Here is a 26,649-nt window from a genome sequence, read left to right on the forward strand (position 1 = left end):
AAAAAAATTAATTATTTTAAGTAAACTATCTAATTAAATAGTAAATTTGTGTAACATTAATATAACTAGTAAAATTTTTTATTAATAGCTCTTATATTTCTTACAAAATGCACAGTAATCTGTTATTAAAGTTACTTAAAATTAGAGAAAAGCACATGAAAGTCACAGTATTTTTTTTTTTTTTTTTGCTAATTTTGCTCATCATTCATTAAGGTGTGTTTCATCAAGAGAATTGTTAGTTTTTAATTCATAACCAAATCTGAAAAAAGAAAGTAAATTATTATTTTTTTCAAATAAAATTGAGATAGTAAAAATTTGTCAATTTTTTAAAACTACTTACTCATTAAAAGCTGCGGCGATTTCTTCAACTTTACTTGGATGGCACACAATTGATGTTGTGCAAGCTTTAGGATCTAATAGTTGTTTGATATATTGAGGTGCAACACGATGAACATCATCAAATGTAACAGATTCAATATTTTTTACCAATTGTCGATTATAATCGTGAGGAATATTATGATAGTAAGACAACAACGATTGTCTTATCATATCTTCAACAGTTTCTTCAATGCTAATAATTTCAAAAATTAACGACGATTTTGCTGAATCAAATAAATTTGAATCCCATTTATCTTTATCGAGATGCATTTCCTGAAAAAAAAAACAATTCAATAAAAATATATGTTTAACATCTAAAAACAAAACAAATTTATCAATTTGAAAAATTACCAAAATTGCTCTGGCTTCTTTGTAAGCATTTACAACATTTGCTGCTTTATATAGAGTAAAGTAAAGAGAACCTTCATTTGCCGCAATATGCATATTGTAAGAATAAGCATGACCTTGGCCTCGAATCTTCTTCCACATTGGACCCTTAAATCATTTAAATTATTTTTCATAAAATTTTTATTTAATTAGTTAAAAAAAAATTGTATTACCTCTAATTGCGTAAGGTATTGAAGATAAACGAGTAATGCTGCCTTATCGGGGTGCATAACATCTTTGATGCAAGGTGTACATTGAACCATATAAGCAGATTCAATGCATCCTAAACCAGTCACACAACCATTTAATGCAATTTTTTCTAATGGATTTATGAGTGTATGATCCGGAACAATCTTTAACCTGATTGATGGAAAATAGTTTTTTTTTTTTAGAAAAGGAAAAAAAAGAATTACATTATTTGAATCGTAAATATTTAAAAAAAACACTCACTTTGATTTATCGGGGCACTTAACATCACAGAAAAATTCTTTCCATGGTGCATAGACATTTGGATTTTGTGCGACTAATTTATCAACATTAAAAGCCATATGAAGGGCCATAGAATTAGGCATAGTGAGAATTTTTCTAACTTGATTAATTTCCAATTTGACTTCTTCTATTCCTTCCTCGGTTTCTAATTTTTCTAATATTTTTGTAAGGAATTTTTGTTGTCGTAATACACTCAATGTGTACTGATTACTTCCTACAAATTTCGATTTGTTTCATTAAATTCATTTTCAAATTTCACTATCTAATTTTAATTTTCATTACTATTTGTAATAATTTACCTTTTTTGTACTTTAATCCTTTCAAAATAGCTCTCGTCATATTATTTCCTTCTCTTTTTACACTTGGAACTTCATTAAGAAGTTTTGCACCATTTACTTTTAATCTTTCTACTGTAAATTCTGTATCGTACAATAATTCCTTAATCCATTGCACTCCTTTTGCATATTTTGATAATTCAACCTGTGAATATTATTATTAATTGAAAATTGAAAATAATTCAAATGAAATATTAATTTTACCTGAAGCGTTAGATTAGCTCCTTGACTAAAAATGCCACAAGAAAATCGACTTCCACCTACTACTCCAACTCCACTAGAAATTTGAATTGTATCAGATTCTAATTCATTTACAATATCTGTGTATGGTACTAATTTACCATTTCGATTGACTGGTGAAACTAAAATTAATTCCATTAAAAGTGGAATATACGGTCTCAAGTTTTCAGGAACTTCTGATGTGTTCATTGTTACAAAAAGCTGAAAATAATAATAATTAAATAAAATGACTAATATTTTAATTAATTTTAAATAACGTAATAGTTATTATTGATTACACTTACGTATACGAAGTTAGTATTAGCGTGATCCAAATATGTATAAAGAGGAAGTTTATTAACATCAAATCTTGGATGCTGTTTTAATGAATCAGTAGAAAAACTTTTTATATAGTGGAAATTTATTGAATCTGTTCCTGGGATTGGTACAGATGTTAACATATCATCAGGCACTGGTTTCTGCAAAAAAAAATTAATCATCCTTCAATGTTAATTATTAAATTAATAATAAATTTCTACTTATTTTATTCAAGTAAATTTTCTGTAATATACTATAGAAATAATAGGACAGATACTTCGTTTTCTGCAATCGCTTCTTCAATTTCCTTTTTCTTTCTTTCGAGGCCTTCTTTTCCCAAACTCTCTTTTTGCTTTGCAATACGTTCATCTTCCTCTTTAGTCATCTCCATCTTTTTTTTAATACTTGGAATCCCTTTCGAAAACACAAATGGTGCATTGACGAAATATTTATTCAAAAGATTCAACCAGAAGGACACAGGTTCATTTTGAAGTTTCCTTAATATCTCGATTAAATTTAATCTTTGATTTAACTGTACAAATTATAGTTTTTAATTATTTAAATATTAAAAATATAATTAGTATAAAATAATTAAATTAAAATCGATTAAATACTTACATCTTCATTTGAATTTCCAAATAAAATATCTTTAACCAACGTGTGAACGATAATATAATGGGGACTACTTTCCAAACTACTTTGTGTTTCGAGGATTAATTTTTTTATAACAATTAACATTCTCTTCATATCAATTCCATCGTCCTTGCTGCCAATTTCTTTTAAAATATTTATTAAACGATCTTTTATTAATGGAATCTTTTCCTTTGGTACATTATCGAATCTAATGCAATAGAGTGGTACCGAATTTTCCGTAACTTCAGAATCAACATCATTCGCATAAGGATCGTCAATTTCAACAAATTCTTGTTGAAGTGGACTAATTGATGTGTTTGTGAGATACCTAAGTAAAAGTGTACAAGCTGTATATTTATAATAGTCATTATCTGATGATCCTTGCCAACCGACAATCACCATTCCATTATCCTCATCATCGCAAGGGAAAAATACATCCAAATCAATTTTTTCAGTTAAGGGTTGTACTTTGTCTTGCCAAGGTTTTTTGAATAATTCCCTTGATCCCTAAATTAAAAAAAAAATATTTTCTTAACTTGAAACTTAGAGAAAAAAAAATAATAAAAAATTATCTCTTACCTTTGACAAAATTTTCTCCTCAATTCCTTGAAGTGCTTTAAATACTTCTGTATGCTTCACCTGTCCAGTAATTATTATTGTTAAATTTTCCGGTCTATAATATTCTTTGTGATAATTTCGAACTTTTTCATTCGATGTACTTTCTCGTAAATTTTTTAATGCACCTATGAAAATGAATTAATATTAATTAATTTTGTTTCCAATTCAAATTAATATTTATATTTTTAATTTTTTAAAGAGAAATTTTATATACCACCAGTGTAGGATTTGTAGCCACATTTTCCAGGATAGACAGCTCTTAAAAGTTTTCTATATGTCCTTTCCACGCCATTATTCATACAACCTTGCATCTCCGAATAAACAATTCCAGCATCATTACCTTCTCCCGTAATATGATGCACTTCTGTTTTATATGCAGAATCCTTAAAATATAAATTTTTTATTTATTTTCTTTAAAAAAATTTTTTAACAAAAAAAAATACAAATTGCTTTGGAGAAAATTTACCGTCAGTGTGGGATAAAGAATATGTTCGAGGTAAATTGGCATTAGAGATAAAAAACCCTCGGAACCAGCAGTTTTCATTGTGTATGCAGTATGATCAGTATTGGTCCATGCATTTGTTCCAGAAGCGAGACATCTATTTGCAACTAAATCTAAAACACCTTTGTATGGATATTTTTCACTTCCTATAAAAACGAGATGTTCCAAGGTGTGAGGCAGGCCATCGTCATCAAATGTTTCCGTTGCTAAAAAAACAAAAATTCAATTCAATAAACAAAAATTGATTTTTTTAAAACATTAAAAATATATCAAATTTAAGTTCTTAAAACAGATTTTTAATTTATAAATTTGTTTTCAATAATATAATAAATACAATATTTTATATATAATATTTTCCATATTTTTTAGATTATAGAAAGTTTTTTTTTTTTTAGGGCGTATGTTTATGATTAAAGTAAACCCTTATTAAAATATGACAATTCAAAATGGTTTCCCTTCAATATGGGTGTTAATAATTTTCTTTTTTTTAAAAAACCCTTTTCATTGAAAATATATTTTTTTATGTTTAAATAAAATACGTCATATTTAATTAAATTATAATGATTTAGAGAAATTTGCATTTTATTGAAAACATTGAAAAAATATAAAAGGAAAAGTGTGTGTTGAAAAAAAGGTTATGTTTTTACGCCTTTTACTTACCGAGACAAAAATAACCACCAACAACAGGTCCATCAACATCGGCTATAAAAACAGTTAGTCCAGTGTTTACAGATTTATATTTATGCACAGGAATTGCTTCATTTGATTTAAAAGAATAAATTAATTGAAAACCGCTCATACTGCCCGTAGGTGAATTGTCAACCGGCGCCATGTTTGTTTTCTGTTTCATTTCAGGCATTTCAGTTTGTTTCCTTTCTTATCGAGCGTACTCTGTTATTATGTGTGTTTTATTATCAACACATATATGTATATAAATTTGCTTAAATTTACTTTACGTGACTCATTATTCCCATATGCTAAAAATAATTATTCTAGATTTTGATATTCCTTGAAAGTGAAAAATATTTATTTTTCAAATTCATTGATAATAATTTTAAATTTAAATAAAAACAATGTAGAATAATAAATAAAATAAAAAAATATATTAATTATAATAAAAAGAGAAAAACTTTAAATTAAAAAAAAACATTCGCGTTAAGAGGCGTTTAATGAATTATTTATTATATTGAATTATTTTCATTAATTTATTTACTATAATTAATTATTATAAATTTATTTTATTAATTTGTATTTAAATTTCCCATTATATTTAATAGTTTTTATAACACAAATTAATTTTGAAATAAATTAATAACATTATTTTCTTCTTGTTTCAGATTCTCTGAAGTCTGTGGTAGCCTAAAGAGAAAAAGGTAAGAAATTATATTAAAAATTTATTCTCAATTGTTTTGATATAATTGTGTATTGTAAAGGATAATTTAAATACCTACCATTGATTAAAGTTTCAAATACCCCTTTTTTTGAAGTATCTAAAAATGTGGAATTACAAAGCACTTTTGAAAATTTTATAAAATATATATATTTTTTTAAGTATTATTTTGTAGAGTAAACGGTTTTTTTGTGCAAATTGTTGATTACAAAAATTAACAATAAAAAAATCCACAATTTTTTTAAAAATTTTTTTTGTAGAGTAAATGTTTTTTTTTGCTTTTGCAAATTTTTGAAATTGCTTTTTATTTTAAAACTTAAATTTTAAATAACTTTTTTAAATATATAAAAATGTGGAATTACAAAGCACATTTGAAAATTTTATAAAATACTTTTTTTATCATTATTATTTTGTAGAGTAAACGGTTTTTTTTGTGCAAATTGTTAATTACAAAAGTTAACAATTAAAAAATCCACAAATTTTTTTTTAATATTTTTTTGTAAGGTTACTTGTTTTTCTCTTTTGTTTTTACAATGGTTTTTTATTGCAAATTTTAAAAAATGGTAGGTCAAAAAATCCTTATTAATTGAAATATATTACTTTTTTACAACTAAATAAATTAAATAGCATTAGCTAAAATTTTAAAACCTCTTTTTTAAAATATCTAAAAATGTGGAATTACAAAGCACTTTTGAAAATTTTATAAAATCTTTTTTTTTAATATTATTTTGTAGAGTAAACGGTTTTTTTTGTGCAAATTGTTAATAACAATTAATAAAAAAATTCCACAAAGTTTTTTTTAATATTTTTTTGTAGGGTAAATGTTTTTTTTTCTTTTGCAATAATTGTTTTTTATTGCAAAATTCTTTCTAACTAAATAAATTAAGTACCGTTAACTAAAATTTTAAATACCTTCTTTTTGGATATATATATATTAAATATGTGGAATATCAAAGCACTTTTGAAAATTATTTTATGAAACTATTTTTATTTTATTATTTTGTAGAGTAAACGGTTTTTTTTGTGCAAATTGTTAATTACAAATATTAACAATAAAAAAAAATCCACAAACAATTTTTTTTTTATATTATTTTGTAGAGTAAATAACTTTTATAATTAAAAAAATTAGAACTAATTTTGACAAGAAAAAATTAATTTTTCTTATCAAATCATATCAATTAGAAAAATTATAATGAGTTATTTGCTATTAATAAATATAATATTTAATATTTGTTAATACTTATAATATACAGTACTATTTAACATTTGATTAAAATTTTTTATAAAGTATTTCATAGAGAATTATGAAATGTGTTCATAATTTTTTTTAAATATTTTATATTATATAAATAGAAAGAAATAGATCAATAAATATATAACATTTGGATAATAAAGTTAGGTAACATTTTTTTTTTTTTTTTTTTTAAGAGGATTGATAAATATAAATAATATTTTATGTATGGAATAAAAGCGTAAAACTTTTATCCCTTTTACATTGAAGTCATAAAAGTTGATATTTTTTCAAATCATTTAACGGCTTTAATCCAATCAATTTCGAGCGCTGATACCCCAGGTTGATTATCTGCCAGATAAGGTCCGTTGTCCACTTTAATGCCTATATTTGTGATGGCCGATATATCTAACGGATAGGCATCCAGAGCTAATTGCTGTCCTCTATAGTATGGTTTAAAATCTATCAATGGCAATTTTATTGTTGCAAATTCATTTTCCGGTGCCTAGAATAAAAAAAAAGTACTCGCGAATATTTCTCGCATTTTTCACTTCATTAATCGATTAATCTACTTTTACACTTGCTGTAATTATGATTTATAATTATATAATTGATTTATATAATTTATAATTATATAATAAATTTATATAATTATATTTTAATTTAATATTATACAATTAAATTTTGTTTTAATTCTTCAGTATTTTAATATTTGTCGAATATGTATAATGTATTTTTTTTCTCTGAAAGTAATTAATTAAATTAATTATATGAAAATTATTTATGAAGAGTCAATATATATATAAAAAATAGAGGGGATATGAGAAAGGTGTCACAAGGGAACATGATAGATGAGCAAAAAATTTTCTATTACCGTGAAGATTTGTCCATAAATCACAGCATCTTTGCCCAAACCTTTATGCCTTAGGAGCATTTTGTATTTTTGATTAATACCCTGACCACGGCATTTAATCATAATATTCTGAAATTGCTTGAGATCGAAGTTTGTATCACAACGAATGGCCGCAAAGCCAGTTCCATTTGGTTTAGGATTGAATAGAGTGAAGAGTACTGCCCTTTGGAAAAGCTGAGTTTTCTGAATAACGAGAATTGCTTTCGACATTCCACTCGGTTTTATTGTGTCCGAATACTCTGTCCAACTATCGAGTTGATCCGTTCGTGTAAAATCAAATAGAGTTTGAACAGTACTAAACATAAAGAAAAATACTTCTATAAAAATGTTATTAAAATAAATCCTCAGAAAAAATTTGCAGCAAAAAAAAAAAAAAAATTGTAGAAACAATAATACAAATCTATTCAAAAGTGAATAATATTTGAAAATCTTTTTAAACTATTATTTAACTAGGATTATTAGCGTTTTTTAAATTCGAAAATTTAAAAAATATATTATAATTTTCTAAATATAACTTACCCGCAGGCTGCCGTGCCTACCATGTCATTCCTTGAAAATGATAATGTGAAACTGAGTCAACAATGTCGTGTCATCTTAAAATCGATCTCTAACTTTTTGGTTCCTTGGATCAATCTTTTACTCTCGCGTGTCTCAATGTCATTTTCTTCTGTCAAAAACACTTATTATCATAAAAATAATTATTTAATTACAAAATTTACGTTAAATAATATTTTTTATTATAATTGTAATAAAAGTTACATGTATAATAGAAAAAAATTTCTTGACAAATTATTGTTGTTTGACTCTCGCTTCTTTGAGCTTCAACTACATTTCTCCTTGATATATATATACGTATATAGTATAAAGGATATTAAACTTCGCGATTCCTCCCTTTCAATATACAACCGTTTGGGTCACAAAGAAATGTTTGATCAATTTCCTCTCCTGTAATATATTGACGACCTATAATCGACTGTCGACTTGACTTTCTTCTACGTTGACATAGAAAAAAAATTAAAGCCAAAAGGAAGTATAACTTTAAAAAGTATATAAATAATCGACAAATGTAGATCCGTTCTCGTTTCATTTATTTAGAATTTATTATACAGTTTTTAATAATTTTGCAAAAAATTTTTAAATTATTTTTTTAATGATAGTAAAATAGGGTTTAGATTATTATTGGTTGACTCGAGGTGGAAATGGAAACTTTTTAAGGATTCAGTTTATTGTTGTATAAAGTTGTCGTAACTTTAGGAAGTAGCCGCAATTGTCTCAATCTCCAAAGCCGATACTCCCTTTTGTTTAATGGGCAAGTAAACGCCACCGTAAACTTGTAAACCGAACATTGTTATATTAGAGGTATTCAGAGGATCCGCATCTATAATCTCTTTACCACGATAGTAGGGTTTGAAATTATCCAAAGGAATTGTTACAGTTGAAAATGTTTCGCTTGACATTGGTGCCTGAAATATTATTTCATATTAATAAAAAAATTTAATGAATTTAATTATATTATAAATCAAAAAATAGAATTTCTTTGAAAAATTAAAACTCACTGTGAAAAATTGCTCATAGGAAATGTCATCGTTCGATTCAAGACCATTGTGTCTGAGAACAATTTTATAATTTTCATTACTTCCTTGACCACGACATGTGATTTTGATATTTTTAACAGACGATAAATTCCAATTTGTTCGAGTTCGAACACCGGCAAATCCTGCTCCATTTGGCTGTGGATTTAAAAGAGTGAAAAATATTGCTCTTTGAAAAACTTGAGTTTGTTGAAGAACTAGACTGGCTTTCGATTTTCCAACTTCTCTAACAGTATCCGAAATTTCCATCCAATTGTCAATATTGCTTATAGTTGTAAAATCAAATAGATTTATTTTATTCCTAAATGAATTAAATATAAAATATATAATTTATTATATAGAATAGATGAAAAAAAACAAAATTCAAAAATAAATTAAATTTCTCAAAGTAAAGTGCTGGAACATTGAATTTGTGATTAATTTGCATGAAGGGAAATGAAAGTGCAGCTAATCTAAAAGTGTTTATCATAAACGACTGTTAATTACTGGATAATGGAATTCTTAATATTCTCCTCTGCAACATTAACGTAGTACTCAAACTCTCTGATCACGTTTTTAGCATTCGCATTGGTCATTACAAACGACTTGGCACCCTTTTCTAAACTGTTCACAAAAAATATACACCCGATAAAAATAGGGATTTCGAATTATAAACTTTCTGTATGAAACTTGAAATAATAAATCACGTTCTATTTAATCGTAAATTTAAAGTGTAATTCAAAATAAAAAAAATAGCAAATACAAATAAAATTTACATTTAGAAAATAATTAACTGAAGTTTATAAAATAATTATTATTATTTCAATCAGTTAAATATTTTTCTAAATTTAAAAATTAATATATAAATATATTTTCTTTTGATTATTTTAAAACTTACCCATTTATAGGTTTTATTAAAGTTGTTCCTATAAGTAAACTACTCATTAGTTGAAAAATCTTCATTATTTTTATCATTTTAAGAAAAATGATAATTCTTGTTTTTCCTGAAAAATAATTTAATTCTTTTATAAATATATATTTTTTAAAAATATTTTTATTCAAATAGAACTAGATAAAAAAAAATTAATATACTTCTATTTGTTATAGAAATAATTACAAAAATTATATATAAAAAAAATTTTGTTCGAAATTTACGTAAAAACAAAACATACATATATATTTTACTTATTCACTGAATTAATTAACAGAGAGACTTTATATGTAAACAACTATTTATAAACACTTCACGATAAACTTGAATTTGTTATTAAAACAATAAAGAATTTCTTTATGTTTTCATATAAATTTTTTAAATTGATTAACTCAGTTCATTACTATGTAGCTTGTATATTGAAATGAATTATTTAACAATCATTCAATAAAAATAGTTTATGTCATCTATAGAACACAACTCATTTGTGTAATTCTTCAATGTATGTAAGCAATAATTACTCATTATACAACAAGTATATTTATTTTAAAAATAAGATACTTTTTTGTTTCTTAATTTCATAGTAGAATTATTATATTAATTGGAAAAAAAAATTACACTTTGATAATTATTTAAAAAGTTTTTAATTTTAATTAAACGTTTTACTACGTTATCTTCATTTATGACTTTGTAAACTATTTTTAATTGGTTGGTTGATTTTTTTAAAATAAATTAAAAATTCCACGCATGCGTGGTTCTTGTTCGCGTGTTCCCTTTGATCAATTTCCGATTCCGGTTTGCCGCAGTGTTTACTAAATGTGTATAGTGTTATTGTGCTCTCGATAAATAAGTGATCACCAAGAAAATATGGATTTTCAAAAAGAAACCGGATCTTTTTCAACGGCATCCGGATTTTGCCCGGATTGTGGAACAATTTTACCATTTTGTAGTGAAATTGGACGTGTCACTTGTTATGCTTGCGAAAGAAAATGGGAGCCTGCCGAAGGTTTGTATTTTGTGGTTAGTTCTTATTCAATGTTTCTTTTTTTTTATACTACTGCGCATGATCGATACGTGACTACGTAACAATGGCGCAATTATTCAAAATTTCTATCTTAAATATAGAAATATTTTTCTAAGTGTTTTTTAAGAAAAAGTTTTTTTAGATTTATAAAATTTTGTTTTATAATTCTTTTTTGAAAACTTTTTTTTATATTTCTTCAATGATTTGGAATTTTATTTGAAAATTGTTTTACTATGAAGATCATTACATATTTACTATAATGAATGATTATAGAAAATTGTATACTGAATGAGTTTAAAGGAAGTTTTTATTCTTATAATTTTGTTTCAAGGATTTAAAAATTGTGTCAATGTTACGTTGTAACTTATCATTTATTACTTGATAATTTGAGACAAATTGATAAAATTAGAATTTGTGTATTTTTATTTTATTTTCAAATACTCTAAATGAAAATTTTAAAAAAATTATTTCAATTTAAAATTTTGTTTATTTAAAAAAAAAAAGATTTCAAACAATTGAAAGTTAAATATTAATTAAAATTAACTGCACAATTTAAGAAGAAATTTATTTTTCAGTTTTTGGCAGAATGGAAATTTCATTCACGGTTCCATTTTTGAACAGAAATACATGCGTGATTTCAAAACGTGAAGAAGAAGATGATGAAGAACCGGATGGACCTGTTGTGGAACGACAATGTCCTCAATGTAAAAATAATCAAATGTCTTATGCGACTTTACAAATGCGCTCAGCAGATGAAGGACAAACGGTATTTTATACTTGTACAAAATGCAAGTAAGTGTTTTTATCTATTTAAAATAATAATTTATAATCAGATATAAAAAATTAATACTATTTTCTTTTTTTTGTTTAGATTCAAGGAAACGGAAAATTCGTAAGAGGCTGTGGAAAAATATTTTTCTTTTTGTTAAACTTATGAGATAAAAAACTAATAAATGAGTTTTCATTTTTTTTATTATTAAAACATAGAGCTTTATTTTTTTTAATACACTCAACAAATAATTGATAGGGAATTTTTTTTTCAAGCAACTTTGCAAAACTACGAATTAATTCCGCACAAGTATTCCTCGCAACAACATTTTCTCTATATCAGTTATACAATTAATTAAGTAATCTTTATGTACAATTGAGTTCAAGATATTATAAGAATTAACAATCGTTTCAATAAATTCACTTTGATCCACCTTTAAAATTGCTCGCAGTGGTCCTTGATTTACAAAATTTTTTTATTTATTAATACTTTAAAACGTGATAGTTGCATATTTACACTACTGTGCACTCTTGTTTTTTTTTAATTATTATTATTATTATTAAATGACGTGACTTATAGATAACAATTTGTAGATATGCTATTCTAAAATTAAAAAAGAAAATTTTAATCACAATGATTTAGTTTTTCTACAAAAACCATATTTACATGTACAGTTGAACCTCGATAATATAAAATATAAGGGTAATGTTTTTATTCTATATTTGATTGGAAATTTTATTTAAAAATTTGTTATCGACTCAATTACGGTAAAATAAAATAATTTCTTTGACTTTACGAGGTTTTACTGTATCTGTAAATTGAGAATAGTTCACTAAATATAATTTGAAAATAATGTAGTAGTAAAAATACAATGAGAGTATTCTATTGGCAATAATAATGATAATAATAATACAATAATATCATTTAAAATTATATATGGAAAAATATCAATGATAGTAAAAATAATTATAATACACTATAACCTTCGTTTATCTAATACTCGTTGCCTCGCACAAAAGAAGTATTCAAAATATTATCGAGAGAGTGAAAATTTGTTTAAATAAAAAAAAAAATCCATCTTCGTGAAATTTTAGTAGAGCATTGTATAGATATATAACTGAGTTAGGTAAAATATATTATCATACTCTAATGAAAATTGTTCTTGAAAGTATATATAATATAACCAACAGAAGCGAGTATAGGATCAGTTATTCGAAAGATTACAAGTTTATACCTTTCCTTTTCTCCCTTGTGTGCTTCTATATAAAATTACTCCTTAAGTAACAAAGTTTTCTCATAAAATAGCTGGCTTTAAAAAACTTGTTCACGTACTAAAAAGTGTCTAACTCGTAAATAAGTACAAACTCTAATAATTTTAGGTCGTTACGATCAGGTATATTCGAAATCCACTGATTTCATTCGATCTTTGAGTATAACAAAAGGAGTTTTCATTTTTTTTTCTTTTATAAATATTTATATATAATATTTATTTATATATATATATATATATATCTTTCTTTTTTTTCTTTAATATAAAAAACAACTTTTAATCCCATTGTTACACTCGAATTGGCACAATATATATAATATAGTCTCGACGATCTTTAAAAATCTTCTTCTATTTACACGAACACACAAATATTACAATTTCATCATCTTTTTTTTTTGTACATAAACTATGTACATTTGGCAATTTTATTTACAAAATATGATTGACAGTGTAATTCCTAGTTTTCTTTAATAAAAATGCGTTGATCAGGAAGATGTTTCAAAACATTCGTCTAGGAAATTTTCCAAGGAGTGATAGAGATGATAACGAGATTGAACTATACCGTGATCTTCATCCGTATAGGTCTGCAAAAATTTATTTTTTAATTTTATTTCCTTCTAATAAATTTTATCATTAATTTCTTGATTTTAATTAAATATATTTCTTTAAAAGATCAAAGAAACAAATTTAAGGAAAAAAGAGTGAAATATTTAATTTTTGAAATTAAATTTTTACCTGTTGCCGAAACAAGATATCCTTTTGTTCAAGAACTTTGGCAAGCATCAAAGATTGTTGATAGTGTACGTTATCATCGAAGGTACCATGAATTAAGTAGTAACCCTTTGTCTTAAATCCACTCTCTTTATCGACTTTTTTAAGAAGCTGTGCTTCCTCATAGCCCTTTAAATTGTCAGCCGATGATGGTAAACCCATAAACCTCTCAGTATAAATTGAATCTGTAATTAAAACGCAAGTTATTAATTATATACGATCCCAACAGAACAGTGAGCGGGCTATATATATACGTTATGTACGAAAGTACGCGAGATTAATGAGTTTGCTAGAAAACAAAGGGGGAAAATTCGCTTTTGACACACTACCAGCTTCTGGTAATTATCACGAATACAAGACACACTGCTTCAAAAAGCTTTTTCTTCTGTCGTCTAAATTAATGTCTAACAACCAAAGTTTCATGCTTGATTACAAAAGAGATAACGAATTATGTCTCATTTTATATTTTCTCGTTATTTTTTTTTTAATATTATTTTTGCCCAACAGCATTCTCAATCGTTGTTTTTAAAATCAAAGAGAATTTTTCATTCTGCTCCTGATGTTTTCTTATATTAAAATTAATATTTTAATTTAATTTAAAGTAATTTAAAAATATTTAAAATAATTTATTCCCTTTAGATATGCTAGAAACTTATTTATAGAACATATATGATTTACCGTAAAGTGCCCAATCAGTTACAGGAGCAACTGACATTCCGCATTTGAAAACTTCAGCTGTATCAGTGACTAAAGCCATTCCTGCCGCATAACCACCATAACTCCATCCCCATATTGCAGTTCTTGTTCGATCGATGAATGAAAACTTCTTTTTGAGATACCTAGAAGAAAACAATTTTTCTTATTCGCAGTGAAATTCCATACGCATTGCATTTTTTTTTTTTTTTTATTGGAAAAGCTTCTTTTCAAATCCATGAGAACTTTTGTGAAATAAACTTTTATTTATTTTATTTTCGATATAAATCAACACAAAGAGAGGAATTTTTAAGTCTCAAAAGTGTTCATAAATAGTTGACGAGTTTTACAATCCAACATTGTTCCACTTTGATATATTTACTGCTTGATTTAGTGAGAATCGAAATGAAATGAAAATAATAAAAAAAATAATAGGGAGATAAAGTTTCGTGAAATAAAACTTTGTACTTAGGAAAGGAATTTTTTTTTTTTGGATATATCGTTTAGTTACAATATATTTTCTTATAAAGTTTTGGAAATTTTCTCCCCTTGTATTATGTACATTCTTCTAAAAGAGGGGCAAAAAAAAAGTTTTTTTTTCTCTCTATACCCGTGTGTGTGAGATATCCCTTGCTTTCTTCGACTAATTTAATTTTGCCTAGGTCAAGCAGTAGTAAGTTTCAATTCTGGTCGATCTTCTTATTACCCTTTATAACGAGTTTAAACTTTAAATTGGATTTTACGTTCATTTTCCAACTAAATCTTTGAGCTTTGTTTTTTTTACACACGCTTTGTTTACTGATTTTAATTTTATGAGTTATGCATAAACTTTGGAAAAGGGGGAGATCATAAATTTTAACAACTTCGTAAAAGAAAAAACAACATTCATCATTTTTATGTAATCGTGTGGAAAATAGAATTTTATCCAAAAAAAAGGTTTTTTTTTTAAATTGGTTTAGAAAAAAAAATATATAGAATTGAAAAAAACAAATTATAATTCGTTCAAGAAAATTCTTATCGAACACGGAAATAGAAGCATGGGATTTGCATAGACGGATGTAGGAAGTTGATTTTTTTGTTGTTTTGCTTTTACAATAAGTATCAACATCCTCTTCTTTTATGTTCCAATATCCTGGTGAGGCATGTCAAGCATAAGGAAATTTTTCTGTTCTCGTGTGGATTGAATTTTTTTTTTAGTGGTTTCTTTTTTTTTTAACAAAAGGATAGGTCGGTTTAATTTATTAGGTATAGCTTTCGAAAATCGACATATCGAAGCGAATTTGTCGGGCGAGTTTCCAAATTCTCGGGTTGTAGTTTTGCAAAAGAGAGAGAGAGTTCAGTCACCGACCATCAGGATGGCTCTTTTGGTGCAACGAGAGAAGCGAAGCAGCGACGACTGGGCGTAACCAATGCCGGGTGTTTTGCTGGCGCGTCGCGTCCTTCGTGTAAAAAAGTCAGTCGCGAAATTGGAATCCAGCCAAGCGATTGCGGAATCGCAAGCCTCTGCCTTCACCTTTGCTCTGTACAGTTGTCGCCTTCTCTTTCGCACCCCTTATACATATCTATGTATATACCATTTTGACGTGGCTCTCAAATGCCCTCTCTCTCTCTTTTTTTTCTCTCTCTCACACACAAATCCAGAAAAAAGGCGTTTTAAATTTATGAGCTTCAAATGAAGCTGAATTTGAGCTTAATTGCTCTTTTCAATATTTTAATCGAATTTATTCCGAGATTTTCTTTAGTCGGTTTTTATCATAAAAAAATAAAAATATAAAATAATTTAAATATTATTAAATGAATTGAAAATAAATGAAAAAAATATATTTTTTTAATAATTTAAAATAAAAGATAAATGTTTTTTAATATAAATGAAAAATAATTTTTTAATATTTTAAAATAATGAATAATGTTTTTTAATACATTGAAATAAATGAAAAATAATTTTTTAATACATTTAAATAAATGATAAAAATTATTTAAATAATTTTAAAATAGAGGAAAATTTTTTTTTTTTTAATATACATTGAAATAAATTCAATTTTTTTTTTATACTTTCCAAATCGCTTGAATATTTTTAAATTTATAAAAAACTTTTTCGATTATTTTCTCTTTATCATATAATAATTAATCAATAACTTTTTATGTAAAAAGTGGCGTTTTTAATTTAATTTTATTTTACCTGATAACACCCAAGAGTATTTTAGGGAGTAGACAGTTCATCCATTGATCGGTTCATACAGTATATAGATTGTATATAAATGAAGGAGTCAAAGGTTTAACAGTGTTCTCACACTCAATTACCTAGGACCGTTAAAAAAAAAGGGGGGGTGGATGGGGTGTTTGAGGGAAAAGGTGGCAAAGTGGACTTTCTAAAACAAACTGAACTGAGAAAGGAGTGATGCTATAAATTTAGATAAAGTTAGGAGCCAATTTTCTTCTTGTTAACGTTTTCTTGCCCCGCGAGCAAGAAAAGAAGTTAATTTAACGGATATACGGATTTGGGATTAGGTGTTAAAAGTTAGTTACAGCATCGTAAAATTACAAGATTACTGGACTTTGGTTTCTCGATTTAATTACAAAAAGAAGAAAACAAGATCACTCTCTCGAATAAAAAAAACGAAATTTATGTATTTAATTTATATACAAATATTCGTTATTATTATTATTATTATTATTATTATTATTATTATTATTATTGCTATTGTTATTATTATTATTGTTAGTATTATTAATATTATTATTGCCAAAAATTATTATTTATTAAGTACTATATTTACAATAAGTTTAATTTTAATAGAAATAACTCGGAAATAACCAACAGAATTTTTAGTAAATTTTCCCTTTCTATTTTTTCACAACAAAAACTATAATGAATTTATTAAAAAACTATTTTAAAAATTTTATTCACTTTATTCAGTTATGAGCAAACTTTGCCGCCTGTATAAAAATTATTAAATGAACAAAAATTATTGTATTAAAAAATAATATTATTAGAATACTAAAACATACTTAGTGTTTGTCTACATGTATTGCTGCAACAATCTTGATCTCTTATACATCTGTCATCACGTTTTCGACATTGTCCGAAAATTTCTGATATGAATAAATTTATACAAAAAAATGCAAAAATTGCAATTATTGAAAAATGCATTTTTTTCCAATGTATTGAATTATTTTCTTTTTAAATTATGAAATTTTTTTTTTTTTATTAAAAATTGCTTTTTTTAATATATATGTCCAGTAAGTGTATTTTGAATTTACATACATAAATTTAAGAAAATAAAGGAAAATTTTTTTGAAATAAAAAAAAACTGTGAAAATATTATTATAATATTATTATTACTTTTTTTGAATCAAATAAAATATATGACGGCTTTTTATCGCTTTAGATCAATACAACATATAAATTTTATTTAATGTTGTAAAATAATTTATGAAAAAAAGGAAAATTCTTTTTACTAATAAGACTGTATGTTAGAATATTATTTGAAAAAAAAGAATATATTTTTTTCTGGCCTAAATAGATGCTTATTATTCTTAATATGAAAAAATGAATTTTTTGTTTGTTTTATTTAAAAACATTTTTTCTTAAACTGTTTAATGAAAATTGTTTATATTTATATTTTACGTTAAATGAAAAAGAAAAAATGTCTTTGGTTAAATTAATAAACATATTATTTTTTTTCATAGTCATTCTTATAAATTTTCCTTGTTTAGTAAATGTATGAACAAATTTGAAGCACACTTTCTTGGTATATAAAAAATCTGTTCTATTGTAAATTTCATCATTTGGAAAAAATTCATTTTTCAATAATTGTGATTTTTGCACTTTTTTATGTGAGTTTATTAGTTCCGGAAATTGTCGGTCAATGTCTATGGAAGGATATAAAATGTAGAAATGATCGTGAATGTTGTAGCGATAAATATGAAACATGTGGAAGTAAGTTTTATATAATTCATTATTTTTCAATTCTGATACACGAACATTTTTTTTTATTTAATATTTTTTTTTTTTTCTATTACAGGAAGCAAATTTTGCACATAATCTGAAAATATTGTAAATGGAATAAATAAAACCAAAAAAAAAAAAAATGAAGAGTATTTTTTTCTCTTATAAATTTTTAATTATATTTGGCTATAAGTTTCGTTGAGTAAAAAGTAAAGACGAAGGAAAAATTTTGCTGAAAGTCCTGGAATTGAGTGAAGAGGACAGTTTTATATATAGAATTTCTTAGTGAATGTTATCGAGTGAAAGAATTTAAATTAATTAAATTGAATCGTTTCGATAGATGAAAAATTAGTCGAAAGTTAATTAAGCTATTTGACATTTGATATGAGAATACTTTTTATTTTTTGATAGAATCAATTTAAAAATGAGGGCAAATTTATTAAATTATATGGCACCCTGTGTCGCTATAAAATGTGGAGAAAAATAATTTTCAATTATATTTAAATGTCACTCGAGTTAAGAAAAAAAAATTTTTTTTTCTCTTGAACTTTTATATATTTATTAATTTTGATTCTTGTCTGATATAATAAATGTTAAAAAATATACAAATGGAGTATAATTTCTTTTTTCTTTTATGTTGTGACATTTATTAAAAAAAAATTCTAAGTCGAAAATCTTGTTTGTATTTTTTAATTTCTTCCTTTTTTATTTAATTAAAAATATTCAATTTATTATTTTAAATTGAATTTCAAATATAAATTTCTATATATATTTTTTAATTTGAAATTGGAACTTACTTTGTCACGCCAATTTGATCTTCAATTTCCACGGTTCCTAAATGACGATATCCTGCGAACAGCATCCGGTTTCCTTTGACTCCTGAACCTCTTCCATCAATTGCCGCGTAAATGATGCTTTTGTTTGTGACCAAATAATTCCCCCAATCGATGTTGAATTTCTCTGTCACTTGATGTGAATCTGGTCCACCGTATCTGAAATAAAAAGAATTTTTTAATTATAGAAATTTTAATAGAAAATTTAATAAACTTTAAATATATTTTTGTTTTAAATATTAACAGTAAAGAAAAAGATTTTCTATTTTTATTAATATAAAACTTGGAATAGAAGGTGTTCTAATTTGAAAATAAAATTTTTAATATAGAAGTGGAAATTTTTGAAATAAAAAGAGATGTTTTTAAAAAAAAAGGTTAATTTGTTTTTTTTATTCGGTTACGAGAATATGGTTGAGGTAGTTCTTGCAAGTGAAATGTATATGTAAAAGGATTTTCTCTTCGTTTAGAATTCTCTCGAAATCCTTTTCCTCGATGCTTTTAGATCTTCAACTCATGTTCGTCTTTTTAGAAAAAGAGAGAGAGAGAAAGAGAGAATGAAAAAAGAAAAATTCTGCAGATAGTGAGTATTTACAATCCGGATGAATTTTAAGTAGACCTTTCTCTCTTCATTTCATTTTGATCTGCAATTCATAATTTTATACTAAAATCTCGCCCACCCTTTTCATTTTTTCCATCATAATATCAGAAATTGATACTTAGAAGACAAAAAACTGCAAATGAAATTATTTCTTCAATATATAATTGAAAATTTATGTTTCAATAAGCAATCTTCAATTTGTTGGAAAATTTAGTTTAAAAATCATTTCTATATATATATATATAGATAGATGAAATATTTTGATGGGTTTATTGCCAAATGAAATGTGTTCAATTTTTACGAGTAAAGAGAATTGTAACTAGTTGAAATTAAATTTACGATTCAATGGAATCATCAATTTTTATCTGACTTTCTTTATCAGTAAATATAATTTCTGGAGTAAATTTTATCTATAGGCATTTAAATATCAAGAATAATTTCATTTTATTATTTATTTATCAGTTAGAAATTTATTTTAGATGAATGGTTGTTGCGAATAATATTTTTATTATAAATAATTTCAAAAGAAAAAATAAATGTTTACGTTATTATTTAGAGAGATTTTTTTTTTTTGTTTATTTAACGTCTCTCGTGTTTATGACAATCCTACATTTATGTTGGTATAGTAAAAACAATGTCAGAGACAGTGAAGTATTTTATCATCGTATTTTTCAGGTTTTAGTGTTTTCTAGAGACAAAACAATTTTTTTCGTGGTAGACAAGCTTAAGTAAAGAGTGCAGTGATTAAGCTCAGTGTAGATGGTTTTAGAGAAAATGCAAGCAGGGACGAATTCAGAGGCAGGAAAAGTGGCTTCACAAAGAGGCAGTTGGAATAATTACACTCTGAGAATATTTAAGCTCTGAATAGGCACCTATTCTCTCTCTCTATACAATTTCCTTTATTCTAAAAGAGTCTTACGCTCACTTAAAGCAAAAAAAAAAAAAAAATCATTCAATGAACAATCTAGTTTTTTTTTTATTTGCAACAGGTTAAGATGTATTTTTAAAAAGGGGAAATTAAATTATTTCCAGGTGTAACAATTTTGTTTTGTTCACAAATGAGAAAAAAGTACTTTAACTATTATCAGAAAGAAGAAAAAAAATAGAATTTTTAATTTTTAAAGACAGAATGTAATATTAAATTGTATAATAATAATCAAAATTAACAAGTAGTAATAAATTTAATTATTTTTTAAAAATTAAGTTTACTTTTTAAATGTTTATTTAACTTCACTATTTAATATTTAATTACATCAATAAAAGTCGAATTAAAAAAAAAAGTATTAAATTCTCTTTTGCTCTCATTTGTATAAATTTAACGTTGTAATAAAATACTCGTTACTTGATTACAAAACGTATATTTTTTATTTTACACAATCGGAGAAATCAGACCACGTAAATTATAAATACTGTAAAGATTGCATATAATTTTTTTCTTTAGTTTAACAATTAAATTTTTTTTAATTAGCCAGTTAATTAAAAAAAAATATTCATCAACATTTTTATTTATTTTTTTATTTTAAAGTGAAAGAGAAAAAATATTTCCAAGAGGTAGAAGTTTTGAAATTTAAAAAAAATTCTTTTGAATGAAGCAATTGAATTTTTATAATTATGAATATATTTATAAAGTTCTACATGTACATTGCAAGAAGATTTCACAAATAATAATATTTGAAAAAAATAATTTTTTTTTTCTAAATATAAAGAATATACGTATGTAATTTGAAGAGAGTAAATTGCGAATGTAGAATTAAATATTTTGCATAGCAGAAATAAAATGCTGGTATTTTTTAATTGAAAAAAATATTATATAGTACAGAAAGTAAAACGCTGTTATCCATTAAGACCACTAGAAATAGTCAATGAATTCTATATGCTTGTTATTAAATTTTTCTGATATTTGCCTTTGGGATATATTTTTAATTAGTTTCTCGTATTTTTTTTTTTTTTTTATTATATAGAACGAATGGAAATTTGTATTTATTTAGAAAAGGAACATGCCTGCAGGCAACATAAATCAGAGGTGATTTTATAAAAATATGATTTTTTATATTTCAAAACTAATAAATATGCAAGAGGGTTGATATTTCAGAAAATTTACGCTTCTTTTTCTTTCTAAATTGACTTCGCGATATAACTTTTAACGTAAATTCTAATAATCTCTAATTTGTCGGTAGCACGTTCCGGAAAAGTTCCAAGGATATGTAAGAAAAAAAAAAAAAAACTTGGACCCAATTTTAGGAAAAGAACTTGAGACATTGACAAACTAATCAAAAAGTAAATGAGTAGAAATATATTTTTTTTAAATTAAAATAAAAGGAGTTATATTTTAAAAGTTTTGTATGAAAATTTAAAATTTATCTGTAGAAAAAAAGGTTTTTAAATTTTCGAATTTTAAACTTTTTATAAACTTTGAATTTTTTAAATTTTCAAAATTTTAAACTTTTTTTAATAAATTTTGAATAAAATTGACAGAAGAAATAAAAAAAATAGTTGACTTGATTGTCTTTGTTAAATTAAATTATTGGCTAGTGCGCACAGAATGCGTTAGTCACAAGCCTTTCAAAAATTTTTGGTGAATGGTTAATACAGAATTGACATGCTAGTCAAGCTCTGTATCAACCGCATCGGCAAATAGACAACTTGTAACATTGAATATATATCCTTGAAAGCATTAGGTTAATTGTGAGTTTGTTAGACTCCCGACTCCTGGCATCAATTTTTTAAGGCTCCTTCTAAAGTTACCATCAGAACTTGAACTCTTTTGATTATAGTAGAACTCGTAAAGCTACTCCACCAGAATCAATATTGTGGCGCTGAAGTCTAAACCTGTTTGAATTCATTCAAATATTTTTTTTTTTTTGAAAAAAATTCACTCCCCTATTGATCATTGTTAAAATTGTTATTTTGTCTTTCTATATATTAAATTATATTTAATTAGTAATTACTAATTAATTTTCGTTGATTAGTTTAAAAATTATTTAATTAATAATCTAGCATTTGATTTAAATAAAAAATTTTATTTACGCCAAATAAATAGGCTAGTAGGCTGTGAGATAAATATCTACATTTATTTAACTCAAATATATTATATTTTGTTCAAAGAAAATATTTCTCTGGTTGTATCGTCTGAAAACGTGTATTCGACAAATAAATAAAAAATTAACTTTAGGTGATGAAAATCGATTTTTAATTGATTGTAAAATCGTTAAAGGGCGGGTCAGAATACCAATGTTACTTTAACAAATTCATAGTAAATTATAGAGTCGAAAACGAACAAAAGCAATTAAATACTCTCTTTTGTACTTTGAATTTTATTAAAATTATTAGATTAAACTTTTTTTTTTTTAACTTTTTGATTAAAGAATTATTTTGAAAATTAAATAAAAAAATAAATGGTAAAAAAAAATTAATTATTAAAATAATTCAAATGATAATTTTGTAATAAATAGTACTTTAAGTCGCTCGCTGAATATACAAAAGGTGAAGCTGATAAAAGAATTGGAAAAGTTTTCATCTTGTTTTATGGAGTAAGAAAACATGTTATTAAGGTGATAAAAGAATTGTTCAGGAAGTAGAATGTTGAAGAGGGGCGAATGATAAATAATGAATGTTCACACTTTTGCCTTAAGTTTTGTGTCATTTTCTTTTATTTATTTTTTTTTTTCGGGGAAACTTAGAATTGCGTGGAAATATACAGATAAGGAAAAATCCAAAGAGGGGAGGGAAAACGCTTAAAGAGCGCATTATATAGAAATTTTCGCTCCTCATGAAAAACTCAATTACTTGGAAAGTAGAGGTAAAACGTATAAAAGAAAATAAATCACATAAGACTTGAAAAATTGATTTTCTCTAAAGTCATTTTACGCATGCGTTGAAAAATTCTTTAAAAAATTGAAAAAATTAATTAAAATAAATTTGAAATAAATTCAATATAAAACGATTTTATTCGTGTCAATGAGTTTCAAATAAATATTTATTGTAAATAATTTCCTTGTTGGAAATTAAAAATACTCCAATTATACGAGTTTATTTATTAAAAAAAAAAAAAAAAAAAAAAGTAAATATATACACAACGTTAAAATAACTCATGTAATCAAACGTTTATTTGAAATTGAAAAAAAAAATTATTTATTTAATTCCTTTTGAAAATTGTTAAATTATAATTAGTTTATTATGGTGAGAATGGGGAAAAATAATAATTAATATTTGTAATTAAAAAAATTTGATAAAATCTCGAGAATTTTTTTTTTTTCAGTATGAATATGGAAATATTCGAATGAGATAGATAAAAAAAAAATATTCATAATAAATTTTTGTCCCTGAGTGTAGGAAAAGTGTCATTACGAGCCTTTGAAAACTATACGATCTTCTCTTTCAAGAGTGTAAGGGTACTTTGGTTCGATATCCAATGACTACACTTGAGTTTTATATATATATCTATCTCAAGTTCCGATGCATGAAGCAACATTTCCAACCCTCTATCTCATTTCTTGACACCCTCCTTCCACTTTTTTTTTTTTTTTTTTTTTTTAAGGAACACCCAACAAGGCATAAATGTAACGACAGAACGCTTCATGTGCGTATTCACATGTATACTTTATAGGTGAGCTACCTGTTTTCAAAGGAAGCACTTAACTGTAAGTTTCTGAACTTGCAACTTCTTCTTTTTTTTCATTCTCTGGTAAAAGCAAGCATATTCTTTTTTTTTTTCTTACTCCATAGCTATCTTGGCTCCATCATTATCAATCGTTCCTTTTTTGTGTATAAAATTGTAAAGTTTATATAATCCATAGAGCAGGCAAAAAATTTTACTTCAGGAAAAAAAAGTATAGATTTAATTATTTAGGGAAATGTAAAAATTTGGAAGTATTTTATTTTTTACTGGAATAAGGGAAAAAACTGTTTTTTTTTTTTTTTTTTTTGTAACTTTTTAATAGGAAAAGTTGGGATGAATTCTGTGAAATGCATTTTTGTATTGAAATTTATTTCAAAAGTAAATGACCTATATTGAATGTTTTTGCAATTGCACATTTGTAATTTGAAGTCACATATAAATCCAAGTGTTGACATTTGATTGCTTTTAACGGAAAAATTATTGACATTCAATTAAAGCTAACATTTAGTTTCGAAGTAAATTGACGCTTTTAAATTAAATCAGGTTGAAGCTTTTCAATATTTTGTTTTTTAAATTGAAACAAAAATTTTTTTTTTGCAATTATTTTCTTCTACATTGAATGTTTTATTATTACATTAATTAAGATTTAAAATTATCGAAAATAATTCAGGGATGTAATAAGTTCGAAAAAAAATTTGCCTTTGTTTTAGAATTTGAAAGAAGGGATAAAAGGATAGTAGAAAAAAAAAAATTATTTTTACTTACACGTAAACCAACATGGGATATTTTGTTGATCCAGATGTATCCGCACCTGGTGGAATCATTAATTGAACTTGAGCCTCAAATCCACCGGGAACCGGAACTTTGAGTCTTTTCACGATTGGTTGTGCTTTTACAGACAATATTTCCGCAACAGCTCGATTATCCTCCCAAGAATATAGTTTATTTGCTTTCTGAAAGTCGATAAATGAAAAAAAAAACACTTTAATTAAAATTTATTTATAATTCTTTTATTAAATAATAATTTTATAATGAAAAGGCCTTGTACAAAGCCTGTTAAAATTAATTAATAAAAAGGTTTTAAATAATTTTTTGTTCTCTAATTAATGGATTATTTAAATAAATAACATTTTTTTTTCAATTAAATCAAATAAATTGATTTATTTTAATAAGGAGTGAAAATATGATTTTAAGGCAAAGTGAGTATATCGTTTAAAAAGGGGGAAGTTATGGTTGGCATCTGTGCAAACATCTGAATTTCATGTGACACGTTTTTCTCCCATAACACCTGTTACATATCCGGGTTTGTAGTCGTGATTTGCTATATAAACATCGTGATCCGAGGTCGGCATGGGGTTGTAACGTTGAATCGGATTGCAAATTTTATTTCATGGTGCGTCTATTTCACCCCGTTCCCCCCCTCTTTTTCCCTTTCTACTTTCACCCCCCTATTTCAACCTTGCCATCTTTTTCTCCACTACTACGGATCATAACGATCAAGCCATGAACACGTTTCTACGTGACTATATTTTCACGTTCCATGCGAGTGAGAGCCGTAATGATATATTGGAGAAGCGGAAAATTCTCGGAGAAAAAGAGGAATTTGTTCTTTATTTGTGAAAAAAAAGAGAACGCTTTTAACTTAAGGGGAACGGTTGAAGAAAAATTGAGCTTGGCGCATTTCTATGGCCCTCATTTCTCCCTCTCACTCTATCTCTCTCTCTTTCTCTTTTAGCACACTAAAATGATTACTGAAATAACCACTAGAATTGCGATAAATTTATATATAGCGTTGCAGGAATTTCTGATTATTCCAAAAGTCCTATTACATTAACAACTTGTAATTAATTATATGTATAGCAATTATAATTAATTAGTTTAATTCGCGAATTTTTTAACAATCAGTAATTAATATAAATGAGGTGAAAAAAATTTATTTGATTCCAAATAATTGGTTATTTGACGATTATTAAATAAATATTTACATAAAATAATTATTATTTCAGCCAAGGTATTTTTCTATTTATTTGTTATTCAATATTTTTTCCAAATATTTGTATTTGTTTCTAATACAGAAATTATTGACGTTCAAATAATAGTTTTTTTTTTTAATTCAATTGGTTTTAAATATTATTTGGTTCAAGTAAATATTTATTTGATAATTATGTATTTGAATTTATTATTATTATATGTATAAAATTATGTATTT

General features: G+C 25.1%; 5 protein-coding genes and 1 long non-coding RNA gene across 16 annotated transcripts in view; 2 read left to right on the top strand and 4 right to left on the bottom strand.

Annotated features, from left to right (window-relative positions):
- LOC127280160 (uncharacterized) overlaps positions 1–26,649 on the top strand; it is a 118,291-nt gene that overhangs the window by 40,860 nt on the left and 50,782 nt on the right. For both annotated transcript variants that reach the window (XR_007842791.1, XR_007842792.1), the window contains exon 8: positions 5,217–5,252. This is a non-coding gene — a long non-coding RNA (uncharacterized LOC127280160). The remainder of the gene's footprint in view (positions 1–5,216; positions 5,253–26,649) is intronic.
- Positions 63–4,741, bottom strand: LOC127280148 (uncharacterized protein C05D11.1-like). The gene is made up of 14 exons (XM_051303003.1): positions 4,540–4,741; positions 3,844–4,085; positions 3,592–3,760; positions 3,339–3,502; positions 2,745–3,266; positions 2,404–2,658; positions 2,114–2,287; positions 1,794–2,030; positions 1,554–1,734; positions 1,216–1,468; positions 939–1,125; positions 730–873; positions 341–651; positions 63–259 (listed from the first exon to the last, which is right to left on the bottom strand). Exons 1-14 carry the CDS (start codon positions 4,736–4,738, stop codon positions 202–204), a joined length of 3,096 nt encoding a protein of 1,031 aa, XP_051158960.1. The 5' UTR covers positions 4,739–4,741; the 3' UTR covers positions 63–201.
- LOC127280155 (uncharacterized) lies at positions 6,673–8,105 on the bottom strand. Its single transcript, XM_051303020.1, has 3 exons — positions 7,933–8,105; positions 7,375–7,708; positions 6,673–7,005 (listed from the first exon to the last, which is right to left on the bottom strand). The coding sequence occupies exons 1-3, from the start codon at positions 7,953–7,955 to the stop codon at positions 6,796–6,798; spliced, it is 567 nt and encodes a 188-aa protein (XP_051158977.1). The 5' UTR covers positions 7,956–8,105; the 3' UTR covers positions 6,673–6,795.
- Positions 8,485–10,946, bottom strand: LOC127280153 (uncharacterized). Of its 10 annotated transcripts, none has more exons than XM_051303012.1 (5): positions 10,856–10,946; positions 9,883–9,988; positions 9,492–9,608; positions 8,970–9,306; positions 8,485–8,876 (listed from the first exon to the last, which is right to left on the bottom strand). In XM_051303012.1, exons 2-5 carry the CDS (start codon positions 9,957–9,959, stop codon positions 8,664–8,666), a joined length of 744 nt encoding a protein of 247 aa, XP_051158969.1. In that variant the 5' UTR covers positions 9,960–9,988; positions 10,856–10,946; the 3' UTR covers positions 8,485–8,663. The 10 variants fall into 10 exon arrangements, with proteins under 10 accessions (XP_051158969.1, XP_051158968.1, XP_051158966.1 ...); XM_051303011.1 differs by lacking the exon at positions 10,856–10,946 and adding an exon at positions 10,534–10,599; XM_051303009.1 differs by lacking the exon at positions 10,856–10,946 and adding an exon at positions 10,437–10,455.
- LOC127280157 (DNA-directed RNA polymerase I subunit RPA12) lies at positions 10,707–11,921 on the top strand. Its single transcript, XM_051303021.1, has 3 exons — positions 10,707–10,921; positions 11,515–11,731; positions 11,811–11,921. The coding sequence occupies exons 1-3, from the start codon at positions 10,783–10,785 to the stop codon at positions 11,833–11,835; spliced, it is 381 nt and encodes a 126-aa protein (XP_051158978.1). The 5' UTR covers positions 10,707–10,782; the 3' UTR covers positions 11,836–11,921.
- The window catches only part of LOC127280149 (venom dipeptidyl peptidase 4-like), a 93,577-nt gene continuing 78,821 nt past the window's right edge, over positions 11,894–26,649 (bottom strand). The window contains exons 10-14 of the mRNA XM_051303004.1: positions 25,206–25,393; positions 19,189–19,383; positions 14,428–14,588; positions 13,714–13,934; positions 11,894–13,562 (exon numbers count right to left, since the gene is read on the bottom strand). Coding sequence (XP_051158961.1) covers positions 13,464–13,562; positions 13,714–13,934; positions 14,428–14,588; positions 19,189–19,383; positions 25,206–25,393 — 864 coding nt within the window. The 3' untranslated portion in view covers positions 11,894–13,463. The remainder of the gene's footprint in view (positions 13,563–13,713; positions 13,935–14,427; positions 14,589–19,188; positions 19,384–25,205; positions 25,394–26,649) is intronic.

This window comes from Leptopilina boulardi, unplaced genomic scaffold (assembly GCF_019393585.1).
Source record: "Leptopilina boulardi isolate dan_hultmark-lab unplaced genomic scaffold, ZJU_Lbou_2.1 LbouV2_229, whole genome shotgun sequence".
Lineage (NCBI taxonomy): Eukaryota > Metazoa > Arthropoda > Insecta > Hymenoptera > Figitidae > Leptopilina > Leptopilina boulardi.

Excerpts from the sequence above, each read along its gene's own strand:
- LOC127280148 (XM_051303003.1), bottom strand. The coding sequence starts at position 4,738 with ATGCCTGAAATGAAACAGAAAACAAACATGGCGCCGGTTGACAATTCA. Across the intron at positions 3,503-3,591 it reads CTACAAATCCTACACTGGTG|GTGCATTAAAAAATTTACGA; the intron begins GTATATAAAATT and ends TCATTTTCATAG. Across the intron at positions 874-938 it reads AATACCTTACGCAATTAGAG|GGTCCAATGTGGAAGAAGAT; the intron begins GTAATACAATTT and ends AAATGATTTAAG.
- LOC127280155 (XM_051303020.1), bottom strand. The coding sequence starts at position 7,955 with ATGGTAGGCACGGCAGCCTGCGG. Across the intron at positions 7,709-7,932 it reads GTAGGCACGGCAGCCTGCGG|TACTGTTCAAACTCTATTTG; the intron begins GTAAGTTATATT and ends CTTTATGTTTAG. Across the intron at positions 7,006-7,374 it reads TTTATGGACAAATCTTCACG|GCACCGGAAAATGAATTTGC; the intron begins GTAATAGAAAAT and ends TTTTTATTCTAG.
- LOC127280153 (XM_051303009.1), bottom strand. Across the intron at positions 9,609-9,882 it reads TTAATAAAACCTATAAATGG|TTTAGAAAAGGGTGCCAAGT; the intron begins GTAAGTTTTAAA and ends TTTTGTGAACAG. Across the intron at positions 8,877-8,969 it reads CCTATGAGCAATTTTTCACA|GCACCAATGTCAAGCGAAAC; the intron begins GTGAGTTTTAAT and ends ATAATATTTCAG.
- LOC127280157 (XM_051303021.1), top strand. The coding sequence starts at position 10,783 with ATGGATTTTCAAAAAGAAACCGGATCTTTTTCAACGGCATCCGGATTT. Across the intron at positions 10,922-11,514 it reads AAAATGGGAGCCTGCCGAAG|TTTTTGGCAGAATGGAAATT; the intron begins GTTTGTATTTTG and ends TTTATTTTTCAG. Across the intron at positions 11,732-11,810 it reads TATACTTGTACAAAATGCAA|ATTCAAGGAAACGGAAAATT; the intron begins GTAAGTGTTTTT and ends TTTTTTGTTTAG.